The sequence below is a fragment of the Sceloporus undulatus genome, chromosome 6 (assembly GCF_019175285.1).
Source record: "Sceloporus undulatus isolate JIND9_A2432 ecotype Alabama chromosome 6, SceUnd_v1.1, whole genome shotgun sequence".
In the NCBI taxonomy this organism is placed as follows: domain Eukaryota; kingdom Metazoa; phylum Chordata; class Lepidosauria; order Squamata; family Phrynosomatidae; genus Sceloporus; species Sceloporus undulatus.
In genome coordinates, this window is record NC_056527.1 from 89335686 (window position 1) to 89358146 (window position 22461).

General features: G+C 41.4%; 1 protein-coding gene across 1 annotated transcript; it reads right to left on the reverse strand.

The window, feature by feature from the left end:
- Window positions 1-8502: 8502 nt before the first annotated feature.
- LOC121932982 (keratin, type I cytoskeletal 19-like) lies at window positions 8503-22232 on the reverse strand. Its single transcript, XM_042472145.1, has 8 exons — window positions 21611-22232; window positions 17334-17416; window positions 16449-16605; window positions 15432-15593; window positions 14780-14905; window positions 11670-11890; window positions 10551-10579; window positions 8503-8762 (listed from the first exon to the last, which is right to left on the reverse strand). The coding sequence occupies exons 1-8, from the start codon at window positions 22115-22117 to the stop codon at window positions 8734-8736; spliced, it is 1314 nt and encodes a 437-aa protein (XP_042328079.1). The 5' UTR covers window positions 22118-22232; the 3' UTR covers window positions 8503-8733.
- Between the last annotated feature and the right edge of the window lie 229 nt (window positions 22233-22461).

A 22461-nucleotide genomic window follows, 5' to 3' on the forward strand; every position in this document is an offset into this window, starting at 1 on the left:
AAGCAATGGGTTATTTTTCCTGGATTTGAAAATATCAAATTTTGCCACAACAGGAAAAACTTTAACAAGAGAGAGCAATGGACTGTGATTTGATTTTTTGAGGTTTTTGCTCCCAACAAGGGTAAAACTCTTTCATTGGACACTTTTGGCAAATTATATCCATGCAACAAATATTATCTATCTGCAATTGAAAATCTAAGTTTTTTCCAGACACAGCAGTACAGAGTCTCTTTGAGAAATTGAGTGTTCACTGTCTATGAAAGAAACAGTTTCACACAGGACAAGGACAACTGGATCTCACATGAAGTTACTTTTCCATTGCTAATGGAGTTGATATTTTATTACCTGTGTTTTATTGGCCTTTGATCCTGACCAAGAACAAGTGGCTTCTGACTGCACTGAAATCCCTCAATAGCATCTTAACTGACAACAGAGTAACATCTGAGACAGAATGTAGGCCTATGACTCTAACATCTTTATTTTTTCCCTCTTGCGTGATTTTAAATATATTTACCTAATGAAGAAGCCAGTGAAGCTTTGAAAGCATATGATACATTTTCTCCATTTTGGTTGACCAATAATGGTAGTGCTTTTTTGTGGGTTTTGTTGTATAGAACACACGTGTGTATCAAAATCGACATTTTTCGGAATGTTGTGATTCTCTTTCCATCTCGAGAAAAGATATATTATCTGATCTGGATCTCCCTGTGGATAGCAAAATCTGTGGATGCTCAAGTCCCATTATCTTCAATGGTGGCATGGCCATTCGGCCACACTGCTATTGGGGACAATGGGACTTTGCTGCCCTGCCCCCTCAAAGCCAGCCTTGCTGCTCTCACTGTAGCAGGTGGCAGGAGGCTGCCTCTTCTTCCCTCCTACTGCTGCAGATGCCACCTCCTTCTTTCTCCTCCTCCTCCTCCTCCTCTTCCTTCCTTCCTTCCTTCCTTCCCCTTCCCCTTCTCCTTCTCCTCTTCCCCGCCACCACTGCCGCCACTGCCGCCTCCTTCCTCCTCTTCCTCCTTTTCCTTCCTCTTCCTCCTCCTCTCCCCTGCCACCTTCTGCCACTGCCGCCTTCTTCCCCCTCATCCTCTTCCTTCCTCTCCCTCCTCTTTCTCCTCTGCCCCCCCCCCCCAATGTGGGCTTGCTGTCTGCAGATGCTGGAATCCGCAGATGGCAAGTCTGTGGATACAGAGGGCCTACTGTATGTGCAAAACAAGCAAAGAGTTATATAGGGTAGTGCTTTCCAAACTGCACACACTTGAGAAAATACAGACACTGTAATGTGAATGTGGATTTAAGTGAGCTTGCAGTCAGACAAGGAAAAATTGGTGTGCTTTGCAGATTTGCCCATCCCTGCACAGAATGGAAGGGAGAGAGGACGGGTACCCCTTTCTTGCTGTTTCTTTTTTGTTTTTCCCTCTCCTTCTCTTTTGTAATTTCCCTCTCACTGGCTGCAATGGGAGGAAAATTATGTACACCTGGAGGCTCCAAGGAGTTTGTTTATGAGACATCTAACGGTAGCCATGGAGACATGAGTCAGTCATCAAAGCTTCCTTGGGGCCACCAAGGAAGGCTGACTGCTCCTGCTTCAGTTTGTCTGAAGCCTTAGTCTACATGGTTTACATGGGCCATTTACTCTGAATTCCCCCTGGATTTGCTGCATCCTGTTTACAAAATCCCAAATTGTGCGTGCAGTGTCTTCATGATGTCCACACTCAGTTTGGCATCTCCTCCCCTTAACCTCAATTTAAAAACATTATCCTTTGCTCTGAGTTTTGTGTTTTCCCTGCAGTGACAATGGGTGGCTACCTTCTTATGCAGCCCCTATGAGCCCCCTGGTGTCACCATTGTGACCATGCATCACTCTGAGATGCTCACCATCAATAGCTTGGCTGGGCACCTTGTTGTGCCCTCAGTAGTTGTGCTGAGTGGATGATGTGGCAAGACTGTTGTCACTATGGAGAGGGCACAGGTATCTGGGGGAATTTGGGGCCAGAATACACTGAGGCCACCTGGAGTATTCCAGCCAGTGAATACAAGCTCTTAGTTGCCCTATTATGTTTGCAGCCATTCCAGTAACTCATGTACTGTTACCAAATTTGCGGGCTAATTCAGTTGATAGTCCCAACTAGAACAGACCCATGGAAACAATTGCTGAAGGGCAAATCAAAATGTGCAAAGCCCCATTGATTCAATGGGTATGCTTTAGTTCAGATTGACAACTTGATTTATTCAATAGTCTTTTAAACAGGAGACCAGACTCAGTTTATCTGTCTGTACCATGCTGTGAGCTGGAGTGGGGAAGGGGGGGCAAATGAGGACATTGCCCCTCTCCAATAAGAATTCTTTCCCTAAATGCTGCTCCAAATTTCTAGCATTGCAGTAATGTGAAACTTCAGCTGTGCATTTAGAATGACATTTTCAGGATCCAAAGAAAAGAAGTATTAAAAATTACCAAGGAGATGGGAACCCAGCAAAAGAGTTCTAGGTTAAAACAATTTTCAGTGTCTCACTCTCTGCACTGTTAGAAATTTTTAGGCACTGAAGGGAAATTTCACTTTGGGTAAGAATTTGTATTTCAAGAGGCAATGCCTCTCTTTTCCCACCTCTGTAGCTATAACTCTGGCTGTCTGCAAGAATTATAGGAGATCTTTTGAGTTCAGTTATTTCAAACTCTTAAGAGAAGAGTAATCCAATTTTTTGTGTCCTGCTAGAAGAGATTCGCCTACAGAGACTTTTATAGTCTTCTTGTTTACTTTTCTTTTAATCTACTGGAAAGGAATTTTCAAATAAGCACTCAACTTAAAGTAGTGGCACTCCGGAAGGCTTGCTGGAAACCAAGTCAGCAGCTTTTAAAAAGTGATACAAAAATCCTCTTTGATTTTGTATGTGTGTGTCTCCAGCAATACTGCCAACCCAAAATAAAGGTGCATTGTTTAAAGGAAATCTGCTTCGCTGATGCTGCATTCCTCATCTGCCAGAGTCCCACCCCTCCCTATTCTTAATACTTCTTCAACCATGTCTGGGCAACTCTTTCGAATATTCTTTCCAGACTTATGCTCTGGCTCAGGCGTCACCTCCAAGGTAGAATTCCACAGGAAAAAACCCAACCACTTTGAGGAGCTTATCTGTGCTATTGTTCAGTCATGTTTAGACATTGCATCTTTTACACTGATCTCTTAAACAATAGGCTGAACTTCAAGGCCGTTCTTAGAAAGGTTACGGTAAATTTTGTTTTGGGGATTTACATAGAAGGAATGGTTACCATGAATAACTGCTACTTAAAATGTTTTGCTGCCTAAGGGGGAAAACAAGATGGTGCTTCCATTTGCTGTGCCAAAGTCAACTGGATCTGTCAACAATGCTGCTGATGGGAAATTATTTTCTACTACATTTAAGACAATAGGCAAGCTTAACGGACACAGATCATGCTCCAAGCCACACAACCCTTTCCCTCAATGTCCTTTTACTGCCTCCCAACTTCTGTCGCCTGATCGTAGGGCTGACCCTGTGAATAGCTATGACTAGATTGTGATTCACCAGGTGTTGAAAAATCTTTCAAAAGCAGGGTGAATCATTCCACTGTGATTTACTATCTTGACATTTTTTAAAAATTTCAAATGAAAATTTAAGATCATTCTTGTATTTGGAAGTTTTGTACATGGGTGTGCATGTGTGAGGGGGGACTTTGAAGAAAATGTCTCTAGCAAAGGAATAAGCAGCTGAAACCCGGCCACATGCAGAACTGTTTCTAAGGCAGCCATGTTCTCTAGGGTATGTGGTACCTTAACATCCTTAAATTGATTTCTGCTTAAAATTATTGCAGAGTATTGGCCATAAATTTGCCATATTGACAACTGGAGAGGACTCCTGTATGGAAGAGGAAATTTCAGTCTTCTACATAACCATTAACAGTAAGGAGCTCTTTCCTGTTTTCACTCTGACAACCCTAACTGGCCACTATCTTGGACCACATGGAATGGGGTGCAATGCTTTGTGGATGCATACCTTATCAGGTATTGGGTTCTTGGGCATACGTGCCTACTTAAAAAAAACAGGCACACTCTCTCACACCCATTCAGTGGCTGCAGATGGGGTAATGTGCTACTTTCAGGAACCATCCACCTGCTTTTTGCAGCCTCACAGCTGGAGTGAGTGTGGTGTAGTGGTTAGAGTATTGGGCTAGGACTGCAGGACAGCAGGGGCTAAATCCCCATTCATCCATGGAAAGCCACTGGGTGACCTTGAGTTAGTCCCACTCTCTTAGCCTAAGGGAGAAGACTGAGATTGCAATGGCAAACCACCTCTGAGAAAATCTTGCGAACAAATCCCTACAATAGGGTTGCCATAAGTCAAAATTGATTTGAAGACACATGGCAAGAACAAAGTGAGAGATACACTGTATATGTTTGTTCTGAGTATAGCATATGGGACAACCTCAGTGATGAGGAAGCAAGAAAAACTCACTGAGTAAGGGCCTGAACACATGCATTTTAAAAGCCCAGAAGCCTTAGGACTGGAGCGTGGCTTTGATGTGGCTTCTGGCCTCTTAAAGGTGCACACATCATTTAAACAGCATACCTCCATAGTGACCCAAAGCAGCTTTATTTTGGCCTGGCTGTTCGGGCCCTAAGTTCACATTTTCTAGATGTGTATACAGTCTAGTCTGTGTACCATCTACTTATGTTATCCTTGTTACCTTTAGGATTTGTAATTACTACGGTGAGTTCTTAATTCATGGGAAGTGGATAAGCTTTTGCACACACCTAGTTAATTACAGATCCCTGAACAGTACTCTGAAATTTCTCCCAAAATGATCTTGTGTGACCAGTTTGGCTTTTTGAATTCTTGTTTGTATTTGTGTTGTAATCTTGTTATGAAGTTCCAGTTTTGGAGAAAAGGTGGGACAAGAATGAGATAAATAAACAGATTAATAAATGCCACAGGAATCACCTATTTATTTGTTTGCTTATGAAGGGGGTGTTTCACTCATTCAAGAATGAGAGAACTGATGAGCCTTGTTTGTGTCCATTTTTGCTGAGACATTCACATCAGTGTCACTTGAAAGGCAGCAAGTCTTCCACCACTGCTGAAGTCAGGGAAGGTTGATAATCATCCTTCAAGATCTTTATTCAAGGTCCATCCTCTGGCTTAACATTGTTGTAGTCCTGGGAACATAATTTGATACTTTGCTGTTTCAAATAAAGGACAAGATTGCAGTCCATTCTTTCCATTTACAATTGTTCACAGGATTGGAAATTGTAGAGGATTACTGTAGAAGATTACATAGAAGATTGGAGTTGTGATCCTGGTAGTGAATTATGATAGTCAAAGTTGGGCTTAGGCCATCTCAACTCATATTTTGATTGTTGCAGAAGCAGGAATTCTATCCCAGTCATGCAATGACCCCTGCCAGAAAAACCTTTGTCATAAGTAGTAAAGCTCCCACCCCAGACATGGCCTTTTCTGTCTTGTTGGAGAATGTGAGGGGAATATTAGTGGGAATACATCCATCCACATTGCTGTAACTAGACATGCTGCAAGGGTGTCATATGCAGAAACCTCTCAAGGACTCCTAGAGGACTCTTCACATGTCTGTCACAGTATATCCAGCTAAAGAGAAATAGCTGGATACATCCCCACTCATCCTCCCACTGTTCAGCAACACAGAAATGGCCATGATTATGGGAGTAGGTTGTGCTACTTATGAGTAGGTTTTGGGAGATTTTCCATAAATCAGAAAGGAGACTGCAGTCAAGAAAACAGAAAAAAAACTAGGACTCAGAAGGGCAACATTTAAAATCCTGAAGTGTAAAGATATATTCTTCAATACTAAAGTTAGAACTGTCCATGGCACCATATTTCCCTTTTATATGTATGGTTGTGATTAAGCTGGAGAGGAAAAAAGCAGATAGGAAGAGAATCAACTCATCTGAGATGTGGTTCTGGAGACAAGTTCTGCAGATACTGTGGACTGCTATACAGAGAAATAAATGGGTCTTGGAGCAAATCAAGCCTGAACTCTCCCTGGAAGCCAAGATGAGTAAACTGAGGCTGTTGTACTTTGGCCGTATCATGAGAAGACATCTCACTGGGAAAGACAGGTAAGGTAGAAGACAGTAGGAAAAGAGAAGGACCACATTCCACATGGATAGATTCAATCAAGGAAGCCATGGCCCTGAGCCTGCAAGACCTGAGAACAGAGGTCTCATTCATAGGATCACCATAAGTTGAAGTTAACTAGGCAGCAGTTAACAACAACAAAAACAATATAATTGTGAGATGTAACTATGAAGCCATAACATGTACATAGCTATGGATATACAGTAGTACAATAAGTTCTGATGCAGGATCTCAGCTTATATCCTGGAAAACATGATACATGACTAGGAGATTTTCTTTTTCCTTCATTTGTTTTTTTCATTTTATCGTTTCCCACTTTTTATGGGATCACATTGTGCCAGTTCACACACACTCTGAGGTGGAAATGGGCAGCAGATCTTGGCAAATACCAAGAACACGGAATCTCAATTGGAGCAGACCCACAGAATTATGGGAAATTTAGTGAGTCAGCATGTCTGTGAATTCTATCAGTTGAATAGGCCTGTTCTTGTTGGGATTTACAATTGGATTCAGGCCTGACTGAGCATGCTGTGAACATTCCCTCATTAAGTCCCAGCAGTAATTTCAGAAGTGATACATTCATTTGACCTATGGCACTCCAGAACACTCCTATCCAACTGTAGGAACATCATGCCATTGTCAACTGTCCCAACGCGGGAGTTATCTAATGCATGGGGAACAGCAGACATATAGTTTAAATATGAGGGTAAAGAATACAAGGGCAGGTCATGTATCCAAGGCAAGGTAGCTGTTTGAACTCACAATAGTCCAATGAGGATATGGCAAACCACATCATTCTGTAATTAATGACAGATACAATTAAAACCTTTATTAGTTTCTGGTGACTGCTTGCACACCAACTGCTTGTAAGGACAGTTTATCACTGGGTCAACCAACAAACTTCTTCCCCTAGAGATTCATAAACTAACATTTAAACAAACCTCTGGGTAGGCTAATTTAGGTCCACTTAAACTAGACCTGTTGAATCAATGAAAACTTGGTAAATTGATACTTCTGTGAGATTTATTCTTCAAACAGGTTTACTCTAATTGGGACTAATAATTCAATATAAGCCTCTATGTCTTGCCTAAACAGGTAGATCAGGTGGGTGCTCTTGGTCTATGTCTGGAAGCATCTTCCTTCTTTCCACCCATCATAGCTGCCTGAGCAAGAGGGCACTGATTTATATAGTACAGATGTAGCAAAGTTGTTCACTGTGTAGAGGCCAATTTAGGCATGAAGTAATGACATCACTGGGCTGTGTAGACCACTCTGGATCATATCTTGGTTTCAGTACATGAATGGGGCCACCCACTTGATATGTCCTTGATTCTATCTTGGCAGTCACCAGGAAGTATAGCACGGACTCCCCCCGCCCGGACTGGTTGGTCATGTGACAGCCATTGAATTCCTTCTTCCAGTCATGAACTGATTCAATATTGGAATACAAATTGCTAAATTTATAAATATGCATCATGTTTGGAGTCCCAAGTCACTGCATTCTTCTTTCCCATGTCCCTTCCCTCCACAGGGAAGGGACCACCCTTTCTCCATCCACTACTGGTCTCCTGAGCAATCCTGGTGGTGCAGCTAGCAGCTTTTGACCCTGGACTCAATAATGTACCCTTTCAATGGCCATGCAATTACTTTATCATTATAATGGCATGTTTTACATCAGGTCTTTCACTCTTGTACATTCAATCAAACATCCCCACCCCCAGGCTATTTTTTTTCAATCTGGATTTTAAAGGAGGAGGAGATGAAATACCTCTAAGTATGCATTTCTGCTTCACTTAAACTGTAGCACCAACATGACTTCTCTCTGGTTTGCATGGCAATAAAGGCAAGGAGTGTTCCAACATATTCATATTCAGCATCTTCATCTTCCGAGAATAGTCTGAGCTTGAAAAAGGTACTTGTTTGGACTACAGCTTTCATGGGCCAAACTAGTTTGGGGATTCTGGGAGTCCTTTCCCAAGCTCTGATAAAATAACAACCATCCATGGTCATCTGACTGTATTAATTCACTCTAGGATTCTACAGCCAAAATGTTTGTGGCAGAGTGCTGAAAAAGGCCTTAGATGTTTCCAAAGCTTTTTTTCAACATAGTATGAGGATTTCCATCTATATCATGATTGCTAGAATGGAGCCAGGCTTGTGGCCACTATTGGGTTAAAGAATTGTGTGGATTTTCATACTGTGACATCCAATTGGCAACCTCATTTCACAAAGGGCCAGATACAGAGGCAAGATGCTGATGGAGTCCCACCTGCTGTTCAGCTTTGACCAAATGCAGGCAAAATGCACTTTGGAGATGTTCCTTAGAATTAGCATTGTTTATCAGATGCACTAAATTTTCTTGGCAATAACCAGACTATGTTTAGATGCACAGGAACCAAAGAGAGTTTTATTAGGCAGCAGAAACACCACATTGAAAGGGAAAAGCAGGAACAGCTAAGTAAAAGAGGTAAGTCATCATATGCTATTCAGCCACCGAGTTTAAGGAAGTGATTGCAAGTTATGCTTTATTTTCATCTGTGGGCTACAGCAATGGTCCATTTCAAATCCTGGGTCTGTTACAGGCATTTCTGCTTGAAGAAGGCATGCTCTTTAGTGCTTCTTGCCATCTCCCACTTTGTCTGCAATAAAAAAAGGGTGAGGGAGAGAAAAAAGGCCCATGTTATTCCTCTGATCCTGCTTAGCCTTGCTTCTTCCATGTCAAGCAAAGGGTTGAGTTTTTCTGTTTCTTGACTTATAATCAGAAAAACAACCAGAACTCTCTCAAGAGTTGCTTACTTCTCCTGATATTTCTTTGACTTCCTGTAGGCAAGATAAGTGCTAGCTGGTCACTTACATGTTTACTATGGGGTTTAGATGCTATTTTAATGGAGTTATCTGAGATGTTGAGAGAATCAGTGTGGTGTGGTGGTTCGAATGTTGGATTTTTGTCTCTGGAGACCAGGGTTCAATCCCTCCCCAGCCATGAAAATCCACTGGGTGACCTGGGATAAGTCACACTTTCCCAGTCTCAGAGGATAGTAAGAGAAACCTCCTCTGAACAAACTTTCCACGAAAACCCTGTGATAAGTTTGCCTTCAAGTGGGAAATCACTTGAAAGTGCACAACAACAACAACATCTGGTCCGAGACCAGAATTCAGACAAGTCATTAGACATACTGGGTAAAGGATTATCAAGTTGTAGTATAATCAAGTAATTTTTACAAGCTCTGTCCCAAGCACAAATCTCTCTGGATCATCTGTACCTCCTCCATCACCTTCTTATAATTCCATACGTTATTCTTTCAATTCCTGTTATTAGATATCAGTGTACTCACTCAGTGCAGCACAACACAACACATGTCATTGACAATACAACTCTAATGCTGTAAATCTTCATTTCAAAGTTTTAAAAGTTTTCTCCCTGCTGGGTTTTAGTGTAATTTTGAGAGTTTTAGTGCAATTTTTGGTCATCATTTACATTTTGAGGAGATTTTGCAAAGATTTCACAAATACTTTTTTGCACAATAACTTTGTATTTTGTGTAAAATGCAACATTTTGCAGAATACTATGGAGATTATCACACCTGAGGCTTGCCATGCTCAAATTGCCAGCAAAACATTCCAGAAGCGCAGAAGTATGATAGCTTGTCATGCTTCTGAAGCGTCCCTGACGTGTCCCTCTCCCCTCCCATCAGCAAAGCATTTGCAGAGCAGCATTGAAGAAATCTTCAACAATGGGAAGTTTTGTTATGAAGAAATGGCTGTTCCGCGAACGTTTTGCTGACAGGAGAGGCGAGGGGATGCTTCAGTGACCCTTCAGAAGCACAAACAGATATCACATCTTTGCACTTTGTCAGCGTTTTAACCATGGCAAGTCTCCATGTGATAATCCCCATGCTCTGCTACCATCAAGTATAATGGAAGATATTCTCCCATTACCCTGTTAAAATAAGATTCAAGTGCCAGTCTCATCAGGTTCTATATATGAGCCAGGAAAGCTGCACTGTCTTTGTCTCAGTCAGTCAAATATTTTGAATTGCCTCTGGTGTCAAATTATTAATTTGGTACATTTGAATCTCACTTTTCTTTCTTTTTTCAGATTTTCATGTGGCGAACCAGAGTCTCTCACTGAGTCATTGCTCCGATCTGAACTTGATTAGGTTTAGCACAATGGCTGTGTTGTGTATCCTTACAAAGGAGAGGCAACTACTAGAGAGCACCCAATGGAATGTATAGAGAAAAAAGGGAGATGTACATCCAATTGCTCAGTGGCATTTCTGTGTGTGTTCGTGTGTGTCTTGGGGGAAATCCAATGCATTTTGGTCTATGTAAATGTTTCAATGTTCTTCTTTGGGACAATATGAGATCCACTGCAGAAATTTCTGGAGCTGAAAATCTAATTCCAAAATAAAACCATTAGGCCTTACCATTAGTTCCAGAGTCAGCCCCTGAGAAGCTGTAGAACAGAGAAAAGAGGGAAAAAAATAGTGTCAGAGTCAGATTCAGATTCAACAAAGAAACCCAAGCAACAAAGCAACTTCCTATGGGATCCTAGGGTTTGTAGTTTTGCAGCTCTCTAGTTGAAAATCTTAAATAACCATCCCTAAATGAAAAATCCCCAAATTCTATAGGATGGAACCACAGCAGTTAAAGTTGAATCACTGTGCTGTAACTGTGTACCATGAAAGCAGCATTGCACAGTGCAACAACAAGAAGGAAACAATGGCTTTTTCTAACCTGTTTTCCCCTGCCAGCATCAGAAGAACCAAACAGTTTTCAGTTTTTTTAAAAAAATTAACAATCTGAAAGTTAAAACTCTCCAAATCTGAAGAAAAAGTGGTCACCTTACTGAGTTCAAAACCAGTGTTTTGCTTTTGTTTCAGCAGCAAACTATATATGACTCCCAGTCAAGTAATGATTTTTCCAAAGATCTTTTAAAACAAAATCAGTTATAAAGAGCTGTCTGTCAACTGGATTTAAAAATCATGGGCTGCTTAACTTTTCCTTTGCTCTTTCCCACCCCAACAAGCTGCTTTTTGGGCCCTTCCATTTCAGAGGAAGGAAGTGGCAAAACCAACTCTGAGTATTCCTTGCATAAGACAACCATATGAAATTCATGGGGTTGCCATAAGTGACAGGTTATATGAAGGCACATGCACACATACACAAATGAGATCAGTCATTATAGCCTTTCCATCATGAAAAGCAGTCTTGTAGGTGATATGAAAAACAGTCCATGGGAGAAGGAAGGGCCCACCCTCTTCTGTGCAAATGGTGGATCAAAACTGCAACTTTCTGGACTTAGTTGAAATGAGTATGCAACTAGATTCCTTCATCACAGACTTCCCTACTATGATGAGCTGTTTTTTTAAATTTTTATATGAATTATGGCAATGATTTATGAATGTGCATGTATGCATAACAATTAGCACATGAAAATTTTAGGCAAATCTACATCTTCTTCTCTCCTCTTTTCCAGTGATGTATTTCCTCTTTTGGGGGACCATGGATAACTAGCTATTCTAGACACCTGTACATTCACTTACTGGAGGTCTTGTCCTTCCAGAAGCTGGCGGTAGGTTTGAATCTCTTGCTCCAGTCGGCTCTTGATGTCCATCAACATCTTATAATCGCTGTTCTGACGTTCCATGTCTGAGCGGACCTCCACCAGCTGTGCTTCAATGTCGCTGATCACACCCTGGATCTGGCACAACTGAGCACTATAGCGGTTCTCTGTGTCTGCCAAGGAGCCTTCCAGAGCAGCTTTCTGAGAAGAGAAGGCACACTACTGAGAAAGCTTGTTCAGTGTTCATTGCTAAAGTACAAGTGCCAGTTCTGAAGAAATGTCAGAAGTACAACTGAAAACTGGGCAGTGGTTTGGAAACATAAATATAGAGTCAAATTGACTTCTTCTTTTTTTTTTTTTTACAACAGCCAGAATCCTGTTGAAGACTTATATCTTCTTAAGTGGGCTAATGTCTGCAGAAATTACATTTGGGCAGTTCCATAATGACAGTAAAGAGTTGTTATGTTACTACATTGGGGTGGGGAGTCAGCAAAGTGAATGGTGCACAACAGGACTGAAGCACAACAAAACTGATGCATATTGGTCCCGTTGTGCATCAGGTCACCTGCTTGAGAGTACCAATGTGCAATGTGACACTCTTGCCAGTATCCTACTATGCACTGCATCCCTTTCTGGGAGCAAGGTGGCATAGAAATGAAATGAAAATAAATATTTTTTTTGCAAATCACTAACAGCTTCTTAGTGCCTCAGCTACATAACTGAATATACATAAAGTTACAGAGGCTACAGGTCATTATTTTTGGATAATAAATAGTGAATTGTGGAAAGTCTATTTTGTCACCTGAGGAATTGTCAAAACCATAATCTTTGCTGGTAACATTACTATTAGGGATCACAGCACCCAGAATTCCCTATGTGTTTTGGGAAGATGTAATCCAAAAGGTAGTATTTCAAAGTTCTGCCCATAGCCCACTCTTCCAGAAGCTGCGTTAGGACCTTAACAAATGGCTTGAAATTTGGTGAGTAAAACTAATTTTTTAATATGGTGTTTTAATGTCTGCCAGATAATTATTGCTGCACCTGAATCCTATGTTTTCCCATATGTTTCTTCGTGCCATTGCTGACTCCAAGCCTTCAGGAAAGGGTTGGTTATTAGTGTAAATAAATACAGACTTTGTACTCCAAAGCAGTTAATTGCCCTAACATTAGCAGCAGCAGACAGACTGAGAAGAAGCTTGTATTTATACTGAAACAAGTGAGAAACATATGCAAACCAATATCAGTGTTTTAAACTTCAAACACTAGGCCCTAGACATATTAGTTATTTAATATTCAGACACCAAAGGGCAAATTCATTTATAATTTAATGTACAGTTGGATCTTTGCATCCATGGAGTATCCATTCTGGACCCCATCAGGGATATGAAAAAATGTGTGATCACAAGTGCCGTTGTCTCTAATGGTGGCACAGTGTGCATGTGGCCACTAGTGTGGCCTCATGCACATGCTGCCATTTGGGACAATGGGGCTTGCCATCCATGGATGCTGAAATCCACTGATAGGAAGTCCATGGATAGTGAAGTCTGACTGTACTATATATACTAATGTATTAAGTATAGAAATTTTAGTCAAAATATTTACCCAAAAAATCTGGACCAATTTATCTATAGGCCAGTGTAAATACTGTACTTTAACTCTTTTTTAAAAAAAAGAACCATCCCCTCCTCTGAGTAGAGGAGGCATGAGCTTAGTCCATCGCAGAAGCACTAAAAAGAAGCCCCAACTCCCTCTACCCTCTCCACTGTGGCACTGCCTCTGGCCTTTTTGGGAAAATGGCACTGGTGGCAACTCTCTGGCACTTCCCATTAAAGAAGTGCCAAGAGGAATTGCACTTTGAGTGATTTGAATAATAATAAGGAAAAAAATGTATACGCTTGTCAGATTTTTCTGGATTAAAATCAAGCAAAGTTATAACATTAAAGTTAAATGCTATAAGCAACTGCTAACACAGTTGCTATTTTCTTTGCTTGGCCTTTTCATCCTTTTGTCATACGTACATTTTCTTATTCCTATCTGTGCCTGGTCACCTCCCTCACATATTGCATAGTTCCCCTTCATCCATCCAGACTTTAGGGTGAGCCCAAACAGTTATGCCTGCTGAAACTTTGTAGGTTTTGGCATCATTTTCCTTTGCTTCATCCTTTTCATCCTTTGTTAGATGCCCCTAGGTTTTACCCTCAATGTATTGATGGGTCATATAAAAATTCGTAATTTTGGTCCTCAAACCTGCTCTCAATTTATACAGATGGTTGATTTAGGAGATTATAGCACACCTTTTTCTCCCAAGCTGGGCACAGACTTAAACTGTTTAAAAACAGATGTTATCACATCCCTCCATGCCCAGCTCAGAGGCATCATATACTTAATTCAGATTTATCCTAGACTTCGCAAAGAAGTCCGGATCAGGTATGCAATGCCTCTGAGCTGGGCATGGAGGCATATGATAACATGTGTTTTTAAACGGTTTCAGCCCATGCCCAGTTTGGGAGAAAAAAAGCATGTGATAATCTCCTAATAGTCAAGTATAGATGGTATGTCTGTACACAAACACTGGAAAAAAGACCACCACTACTCCATATACAGTTGGCCCATTCTGGATCCTCCCGCAGATACCAAAATCTGTGGATGCCCGAGTTTAATTGTTCCCAATGAGAGTGGAGGTAATAAAACTTCAACTTCCTCCCTCCCTCCCTCTAGGAGAGGAGTAGGCAGTGGTGATGGGCAGCAGGGCTCTGCCTCTTCCACCATTGCTGCTTCCTCTGCTGCCACCACTACTGCTTCCTCCTACTCCTCCACCTCTTCCTCCTCCACCACTTCCTCCTCTGCCTTTTCTTCCTGCCTCTTCCTCCTCCGCTGCCTCTTCTTTCCTCTTCTTCCACTGCTTTCTCCTCCTCCTCCTCTGCTGCTGCCACTTCCTCCTCCACTTCCTTCTCCCTCTCCACCACCACCTCCTCCTCCTCCTCCTCCTCCTCCTCCTCCTCCTCCTCCTCCTCACTATGAGCTTGCTGTCCATAGATGGTTGACTCCATGGATGGCAAGTCTATGGATGCCAAGGGAGAGCTATATTACCATGCTGAGTTGAGATTGCAGCTCAATCTCCAAGCCTTGGAGGGTACGCCTCAAGTCTGTGATTTCAGTCTTGCTGGACTGAAGTTGTTCAGTGTTGACAGCAACTTCTCGGTTCAGTTCTTCAGTCTGTATTTTTTTAAATGCAAGGAAAGGGAAGAGATTGTGAAAAGTGATATGAGCATGCCCTCCAACATTACACAGATCAAAACTGGAATATGCATGTCCAAGCAGCATCAAAGTGTGGGTGAAATGGTAAAAGTTATCAATAGGGAAGAATAGACAAGATAAGACAGGCTGAAGCAGATTGCTTTCTCCTGAGTCTACAGGGAACAGCAAGATTCTGCCCCCTATTCACCTCTCCTGCTGTGATAATTGAGTCATACTACTTTTGCACATGGAAATCAATTTGTAGCAACTGAAATATATTGAGGACAAAGGGTCAAAGTGGGAAGCAGAGAGATAAACAGGGGCATTTTAGAGACAGCTGAAAAAGTGGGACAACAGAGGATAAATTGGGACTGTCCTGGCCAAATCAAGACAGTTGGAAGGTATGCATAGCCAGTGGAAGAATCCCAGATTTTTTCTACTGCATTGGTTGTTTATTTGTACATTTCCCACCTTTCTTTTGTTTCCCATTCTTTCCCCATCTTACCTTAGTGGTAAACCAAGATTCAGCATCCCTCCTGTTCTTGTCAGCCAGCAGTTCATACTGGTCTCTCATATCAGCCAAGATCTTGGTGAGATCGATGCCTGGAGCAGAATCAACTTCAACACTCACATGGCCAGTCAGCTGCCCAGACAGAGCACTCATTTCCTACAAATCAGATAAAAGCATAGTCATGAATTGAGGACCTGCTTGTCAAACAACAATCTACAGCATGCATCATTTATCTAGAGAAAGGTGAACTAGCCAAAGCTTCCCTGGGATGAACCCCAAAATGATCTGAGGCCTTCTGCAAAATAAATAAATGAACAAATAAATCAGATGATCTTGGCTCCCCCTAACCCCAAGCCAGTCTGAAGGGACTGGCTGGTGAGGTAGTTGAAGAGTGACAGCATATGGGTATGAGGGGTATGAGGTAGAGATGGGCATGTGATGAAGAAAGATAATCCTTTTCCAGGTCATATTTGGTTTGTTGAGTTACAGAATTGCATCAGTTAGACTACCCTTTATCAAGTACAAGAAAATTCTAAGAAAGGAATGAATCCAAGTTAGGTATTTTATGGAGGATCTTATAGATTACTCTCTACCAAGCTAACCCTACATAAGAAACGGTCCTCCACATGCATCCTACCATCTGGCAACCTGTAACTATTGAATTGCTTTTGAATATCTTTGGCTTCTGGCAAGTTTAAAAACATAGAGAGCAAAATCCAGTTCTTAGTGCCAGCTAGAGTTGATCTGGTGAATTACTGGATTTACTCTACTTATTACCCAGCAATGGGTCAACTGTAGTTGAGACTGCTAATTGAATTTGGCTCTCAGTTTTAAGCATATAAACCTTTAATCATCTACTACTCCAGGTGAGCACAACCAATGAAATCAATGGAACATCAAAGAATTGTGCCTTCAGTCCTATGGATTACTGTGGATCTAAGAACAGACCCACTGAAATGGCTACATTTGGCAAAGCTGGGATTCAGTCCACCCTACACTATCTTTCTTTACCTCCTCATGATTCTTCTTAAGGTAGGCCAGCTCCTCCTTCAGGCTTTCAATCTGCAACTCCAGATCAGTTCTAGCCAAGGTCAGCTCATCCAGGACACGGCGGAGTCCATTGATGTCAGCCTCAACACTCATGCGCATGGCCTGCTCAGACTCAAACCTTTAAAAAACAACATCAGCTTATTACAGGCTGGCTTAATCTTTTACAACAGAAAGTTAGCTTCATTCCCACAAGTTCTGGCATTACCAGTGTGGGCATTTTAAAATCCCCCACAGCTATGAGTCTTAACAGCAAGGCTGGGCAACTTGCGTCCCTCCATACTGTAACTTTCATCAACCCTAGCTAGCACAACCAGTGGTGAGGGATAATAAGAATTACAATAGCGTCTGAAAGTAGACATGTTACCTATGCTTGTGGAACAGATGTTGATTTATTTCCAAATATAGAAAGACTCACAGTGTTGTTAGACTGTCCAGTAAAATATGTCTGGATTCAGAAGTCTGGCATTATGCTTGTTCACTTGGTTGCTTATATCTTAGCATGTAGCTGTGATATACTAAAGACACTTGTATAGATTCTTATACTGTGCTTAGGTTTTGTTTTTGTGTTGTTGTTGTTAATTATCTATTTTCTATCACTATAAATGGCAGCAACTAGCCTCTAATGGGGCAATGAGTCTTTTCTGTATTTTAGGCAGAATATTTTTTTAAAAGCTACCCAAAAGACTGAACACTATACCCCAAATAGATTCAGCATCTGGAAAACTCCTTGAAAATTCCAGTGTTTCTGTCAACAGTTGCCAGTGATCATTGTCTTTGCCTATATGAAAACAGTTCCTAATACATATCCTTCACTTGCAGTTCACTGCCCATGGGGCATATACTCACTTTGTTTTGAAGTCATCAGCAGCCAGCCTGGCATTGTCAATCTGCAGGACAATTTTGTTATTGTCAAGGGTTGCATTACAAATCTGCAAAAGAAGAAGTCATACATGTCAGGTCATTTGCTTTGACACATGCTGCGCCTTTTCTCTTGCACTAGCGTGGTGGCCACTGAACTCTTTGCATGCATGAGGTGACCTCTCTAGAAAGGCAGTAGCTTGTGATACATTGTTAGAGTGGCATGGTCTTCTGGATGTTCCCCTTGTGCAGCAGTATTGCTCATCACAATGAAATAAAATAGGCCATGTCTTCGTGCAAATCTATAGAATAAGGATTGGCCACCTGTAGCCCTCCAGATTTTTTTTTCAACTGTAATATCTGTTACTATTAGCTTTGCTGGCTAGGGCTTGCCACCCATCAACATTTGGAATGAGACAAGTTATCCAACCATGGAATCAATGTATATTGGGTTAAGAACTAGTAAACTTATTTTCATCCAGCCGATGAAACTGTGTTCCAAAAGAAAGAAAGAAAGAAAGAAAGAAAGAAAGAAAGAAACTGTGTTCCATCAGGTGCTGATGTATGAAGTTCATGCAACATATGGATTCTGCCTAGATTTATTCCTACTCTATCGTATTTTACTAGACCTCACCAATAACCTACCAGGTTTTGACCCAATCTTACATAGGATGGTCATGTGAGTGATTTCATACAGAACTGTCTTGTATTTGAAAGGCAGTCAGAGGCCTGGGCTCTGTTTGACAGCATTATCTATTTGAAGAGCTGTCTAGCAGTTATGACTTCCATGCATTTTGGATTTTATTCTGAACTTTTCAAGGAGTTATGTAAGCACTAAGGATCTTGGATAGCTCCTTTAAAATTTGCATTAAAACCTGAAGTAGATTCACCGTGCCACTAATATGTAATCCGTCAGCTGCCATTGTTGTTAACTGTGCTCTTTTTTGAGAGGAAGCAATTCCATTTTGTGGGTGATGCATAAGTGACTAGCTTAGTTCTGCATCTGGCATATTAAATTCCCTCCTGACCCTGCTTTAATCTGGTGGTTTTTTTCAGGCCCCGTCCAACAACCTTGGTGTTTTCAAAGTCATAACTGAGAATCCCTGCTTGGGTGGTGATAGTCATGAACTTAGAGGAGGTTGGTACAAATTTCCTTACAATAACTGTTTGCTTTTCTGCAGTTCTGTGTGTGCTTTTGGGATGGGTGTGCTTCCTCTCTAAACAAACCAGTATTGTGTACTGATGACTCCACTGCTTTGGCAAAATAAACCTTGGGTGTACACAGAGAGTAAAGATTATAGTGTGCTTAGTTTTGTCAACAGCCATTATTTTCTTGTCTTCTTTTTCTTCTTTAGATAATAGCTAGATACACCACAGATTCCCAAAGAGCTTGTGTGGGAATAAAGACTGGGAGGCCTCTATTGAGATCCTAATGTAAACGTGTAAAACAAGAACTCCAGAATGGACAACAGCTTCAAAAATCCCCAACCATCATAGCCATAAATGTAACCTTTCTGTGCCCTGTGACCCATAGGTTATAACCCAAGATACTGAGTGAGTGGAGACTATCCTCCTGACAGAGTTTAGACTTTAAAAAAAATCCAGAGTGGATATGGAAATATCCTATTAGGTATGTATTACCAAAGAGGAAAAATGTACCAGCAATAAAAGAATACAAAAGAGGGCATTAATTAGTTTAAATCTGTGTCATGTTCTATATGTACATTTAACAATTTAGACATCTCCTCTCTTTGGAGGAGCTTGTGAACAGGTGACCTGTGTCCCTAACTTCTCAGTCTGCTAACAGTTTCAAAGACACCTTCTTTCCTTTCTCATGGTTCTTTATCTTTAAACCAGACTCAAACTTGATTTGGTCAATATTAATTTAAATCCTATTGATTGCAGTACAGCTACTGGAGATATGACTAAACTGTATTCAAACAGCACAATCCTAAACATGTCTACTCAGAAGTAAATATCACCAAGGCTTACATCCCGATATGTTGATATAAGATTGCAGCCTTGGTTAAATTATTTTAGTTCCCATTGAAATAAATGGGGTATAGGTGATTCAGTGTGATTTAGATATCAGAGCATTGGACAAAGACTAAGTAGACCTGGTTCTGGATTCCTGCTTGGCCATGAAGCTTAATGCATGACCTCAGTTTATGGTTATTATCTCTCAGTCTAATCTACCTCATAGGATTATTTTGAGGACAGTTTTTCCCCATTGATTTTAACAGGAACTGAATTTAACTTAATTAAGACCCAACCCATTATTACTGTTCTGAGACATTTGAGTAGGTTTGTCCATAAATCTAATAAATTTAAGACTTCTAAATGCACATTCAGATTAATCATTTTAAAAAATAAATAAATCTAGCTTCATGAAATATGTACCAGCTGCTGTACAGCTTTTCTTTGCAAGCCCTAAAAATAAAACTTCATTCTTCTAATACATCAGTTGCTCCATAACTGTGTAATTCAGTTATCATCTCAGAGGATCAGTAATTCAGTAACTGTGAGCATCTTCAGCTTGATGTTTGAGGATTATTCAACAAAATTCTATCAGGGGCTGTGTGTCGTAGGCCTTCAAGTTATTTCCGACTTATGGCATCCCTAAGGTGAACCTATTGCAGGGTTTTCTTGGCAAGTTTATTCAAAGGAAGCTTGTCATTGCCTTCCCCAGTGGCTGAGAACATCTGAGTTGCCCAACATCACCCAGTGGGTTTTTGTGGCCTAGTAGGGATTTGAACCCTGGTCTCCAGAGTCATATTCCAACACTCAGACCACTATGCCACGCTGGGTCTCTCTATTAGGGGCTACCAAGGATCAATGAGCTGAATGGGGGGTGGGACGGTTTATTTCACATAGCTGCAGAATTAGAAAATGCAATCCATTGTAAATAAAATCTGGTGACAAGAGGGTAGCTATAAAAATAAAACAAGACATCATTTGTTACGGTCTTGGTACCAGAAAACAAAACAGTGAAGGGCATAAAAGGTGTTCAATTGGTTCTTCTTGCAATATAATAAATGGAATAGACTACATTCTGGATGTGCAAGTTGCATTGAATTCCCCAGAATGGGAAGTCAGCTGAATTCTCAGCCATGCAAAAACTGTTTGCAAAAGTGAGACCTTCCCACTCTATTTCAGACAAGGGCCTTATTGCAAACCAAACAAGGCTAGCTACATTAAAGGCAGTTAGCAAATTTATTTCCTTCAGAGATGAGGGGGAGAAAAATGTATTACTAATTGAGGCATTTGAATACAGTTATGCAATGAATTCTTTGTATCATGTCCTGGTCGACAGAAATGCAGACTCAGTATTTACCCATGCTGTTTTTTTAAAATGAAAATCAAATTTTGAATATTGGCTTGTACCCTCAGCCACGTTTCCTTTTATACACCATCTTTAATATGAAATCTACTGCACAAATTCTACCTTGTTTGTTTTTATTGTCATTCTTGCAGGTTGGTCTGCTATTATGTCCTCTTAAATATGTCAGCACTAAGAACAACCCTACTAGAACATAAGGTATCTCACAGTACAGGCTTTCTGCCTAAAGTCCATAATGACTGTCCCTATTCCTATTTTACAGTTGATACTACTGAGAGGTAGAGATTTCCTATGATAACCTGATAAAAATGCTGCTGGGCCACACTAAGGTTGCCATTTTGTCTATATCTAACAAAGGTTTTGAGTTTCTAATGCCTGACAAGCTGTGAGGAGATGACATATTTCACATTCCTCAATTTGTCTGTGAGAAAAAAGATTCAGGAGGTGAATGTATGCAACCACTGAATGTATAGAAGCTTTAATAGGAAGGGGGAAATGGCTAAACTGCCATTATGTGGCACTACATTGGCTTTTACTATGCTATGCAACTTACCAGCTCTTTCCATGACATAAATGAACACAATTGCATGGCTCTTTCATACTTGTGACACTTCAAAAATGTGTCAAGTTATTTTTCGGACTTTGATGCCCAGAATACCCCAAGCATGGCCACTGGCTGACCAGCTAGAGGATTGTGGGTATTATGGTCCAGAAAAGTAACTTTTCCAGTTCTAGAAACATGACTGAGATTGTTGGGCAGCCATAATCATTGGTTACCCAGATCCATGCTGCACAATGGCAGCCTTCCCTTTCAGCAGGGAACGCTCTGCCCCACCACATATTTTATAATTTTAATAGATTGCGTTACACATGGAGGGATGCTAAATCTCCCCTTGAGATGCACCTTGCAAGCCTGAAGTCCTACCTTGTCTTTGAGGTCCTCAATGGTCTTGTAATATTGGCTGTAGTCACGGGCTGGGCTAGCAGGGCCCTGCTTCTGGTACCAGTCTCGGATTTTCACTTCTAGATTTGTGTTGGCCTCCTCCAGGGCACGCACCTTGTCCAGGTAGCTTGCCAAACGGTCATTCAGATTCTGCATAGTTATCTTTTCATTGCCAGAAAGGAGGCCATCGTTGGCATTTGCACTGCTACCATACCCACCACCAAAGCCTCCTCCATAGCCTCCTCCAAAGCCACTGCCAAAGCCACCACCAAAGCCACTGCCAAAGCCACCACCAAAGCTACCTCCACTCAGTCCTCCTCCATATCCACTGCCCAGGCCACCTCCAGCCCCAGAGCTGACAAATCTAGCGGATGAGACAGAAACGCCTCGGCCCCCAGATCCACCATGGATACTTGGAGCTCGGAAGGAGGATTGGCCACCAAGCCCACCTCCAACAGAAGTGGATTGCCTGTAGCTGTAAGTGGACATGGTTGGAGTGTGTGTGGAGGCTGTGTGAAACCCTGGCAAGAAAGTTACACCGTCTGTGCTCTGGAGGCCAAAATATGAGCCCTTCTCCTCTCACTGTCTCCTTTTATTGCAGCCACTGTGGGAGTTATCCCTCCAGCTAGGTGATATGTGAGACCTCTGGAATGGACCAACCCTCAACCCTTTGCCAACACATTGATCCTCCTCATTGGTCAGTTGGCACGAAGTGGGACGTGTTTCTTTTAGCAGTTATTTTCAACTGCATTCCCCCTCCTATACCCTCCCCTCCCCACTTTGTCTTATCTTGCTTTCTCCCCTCCTTTTAGAACAAAGGTGTGATTCATGGT

Excerpts from the sequence above, each read along its gene's own strand:
- LOC121932982 (XM_042472145.1), bottom strand. The coding sequence starts at position 22,117 with ATGTCCACTTACAGCTACAGGCAATCCACTTCTGTTGGAGGTGGGCTT. Across the intron at positions 15,594-16,448 it reads TTAAGAAGAATCATGAGGAG|GAAATGAGTGCTCTGTCTGG; the intron begins GTAAAGAAAGAT and ends TCTGATTTGTAG. Across the intron at positions 11,891-14,779 it reads TGCAATCTCAACTCAGCATG|AAAGCTGCTCTGGAAGGCTC; the intron begins GTAATATAGCTC and ends TTCTCTTCTCAG.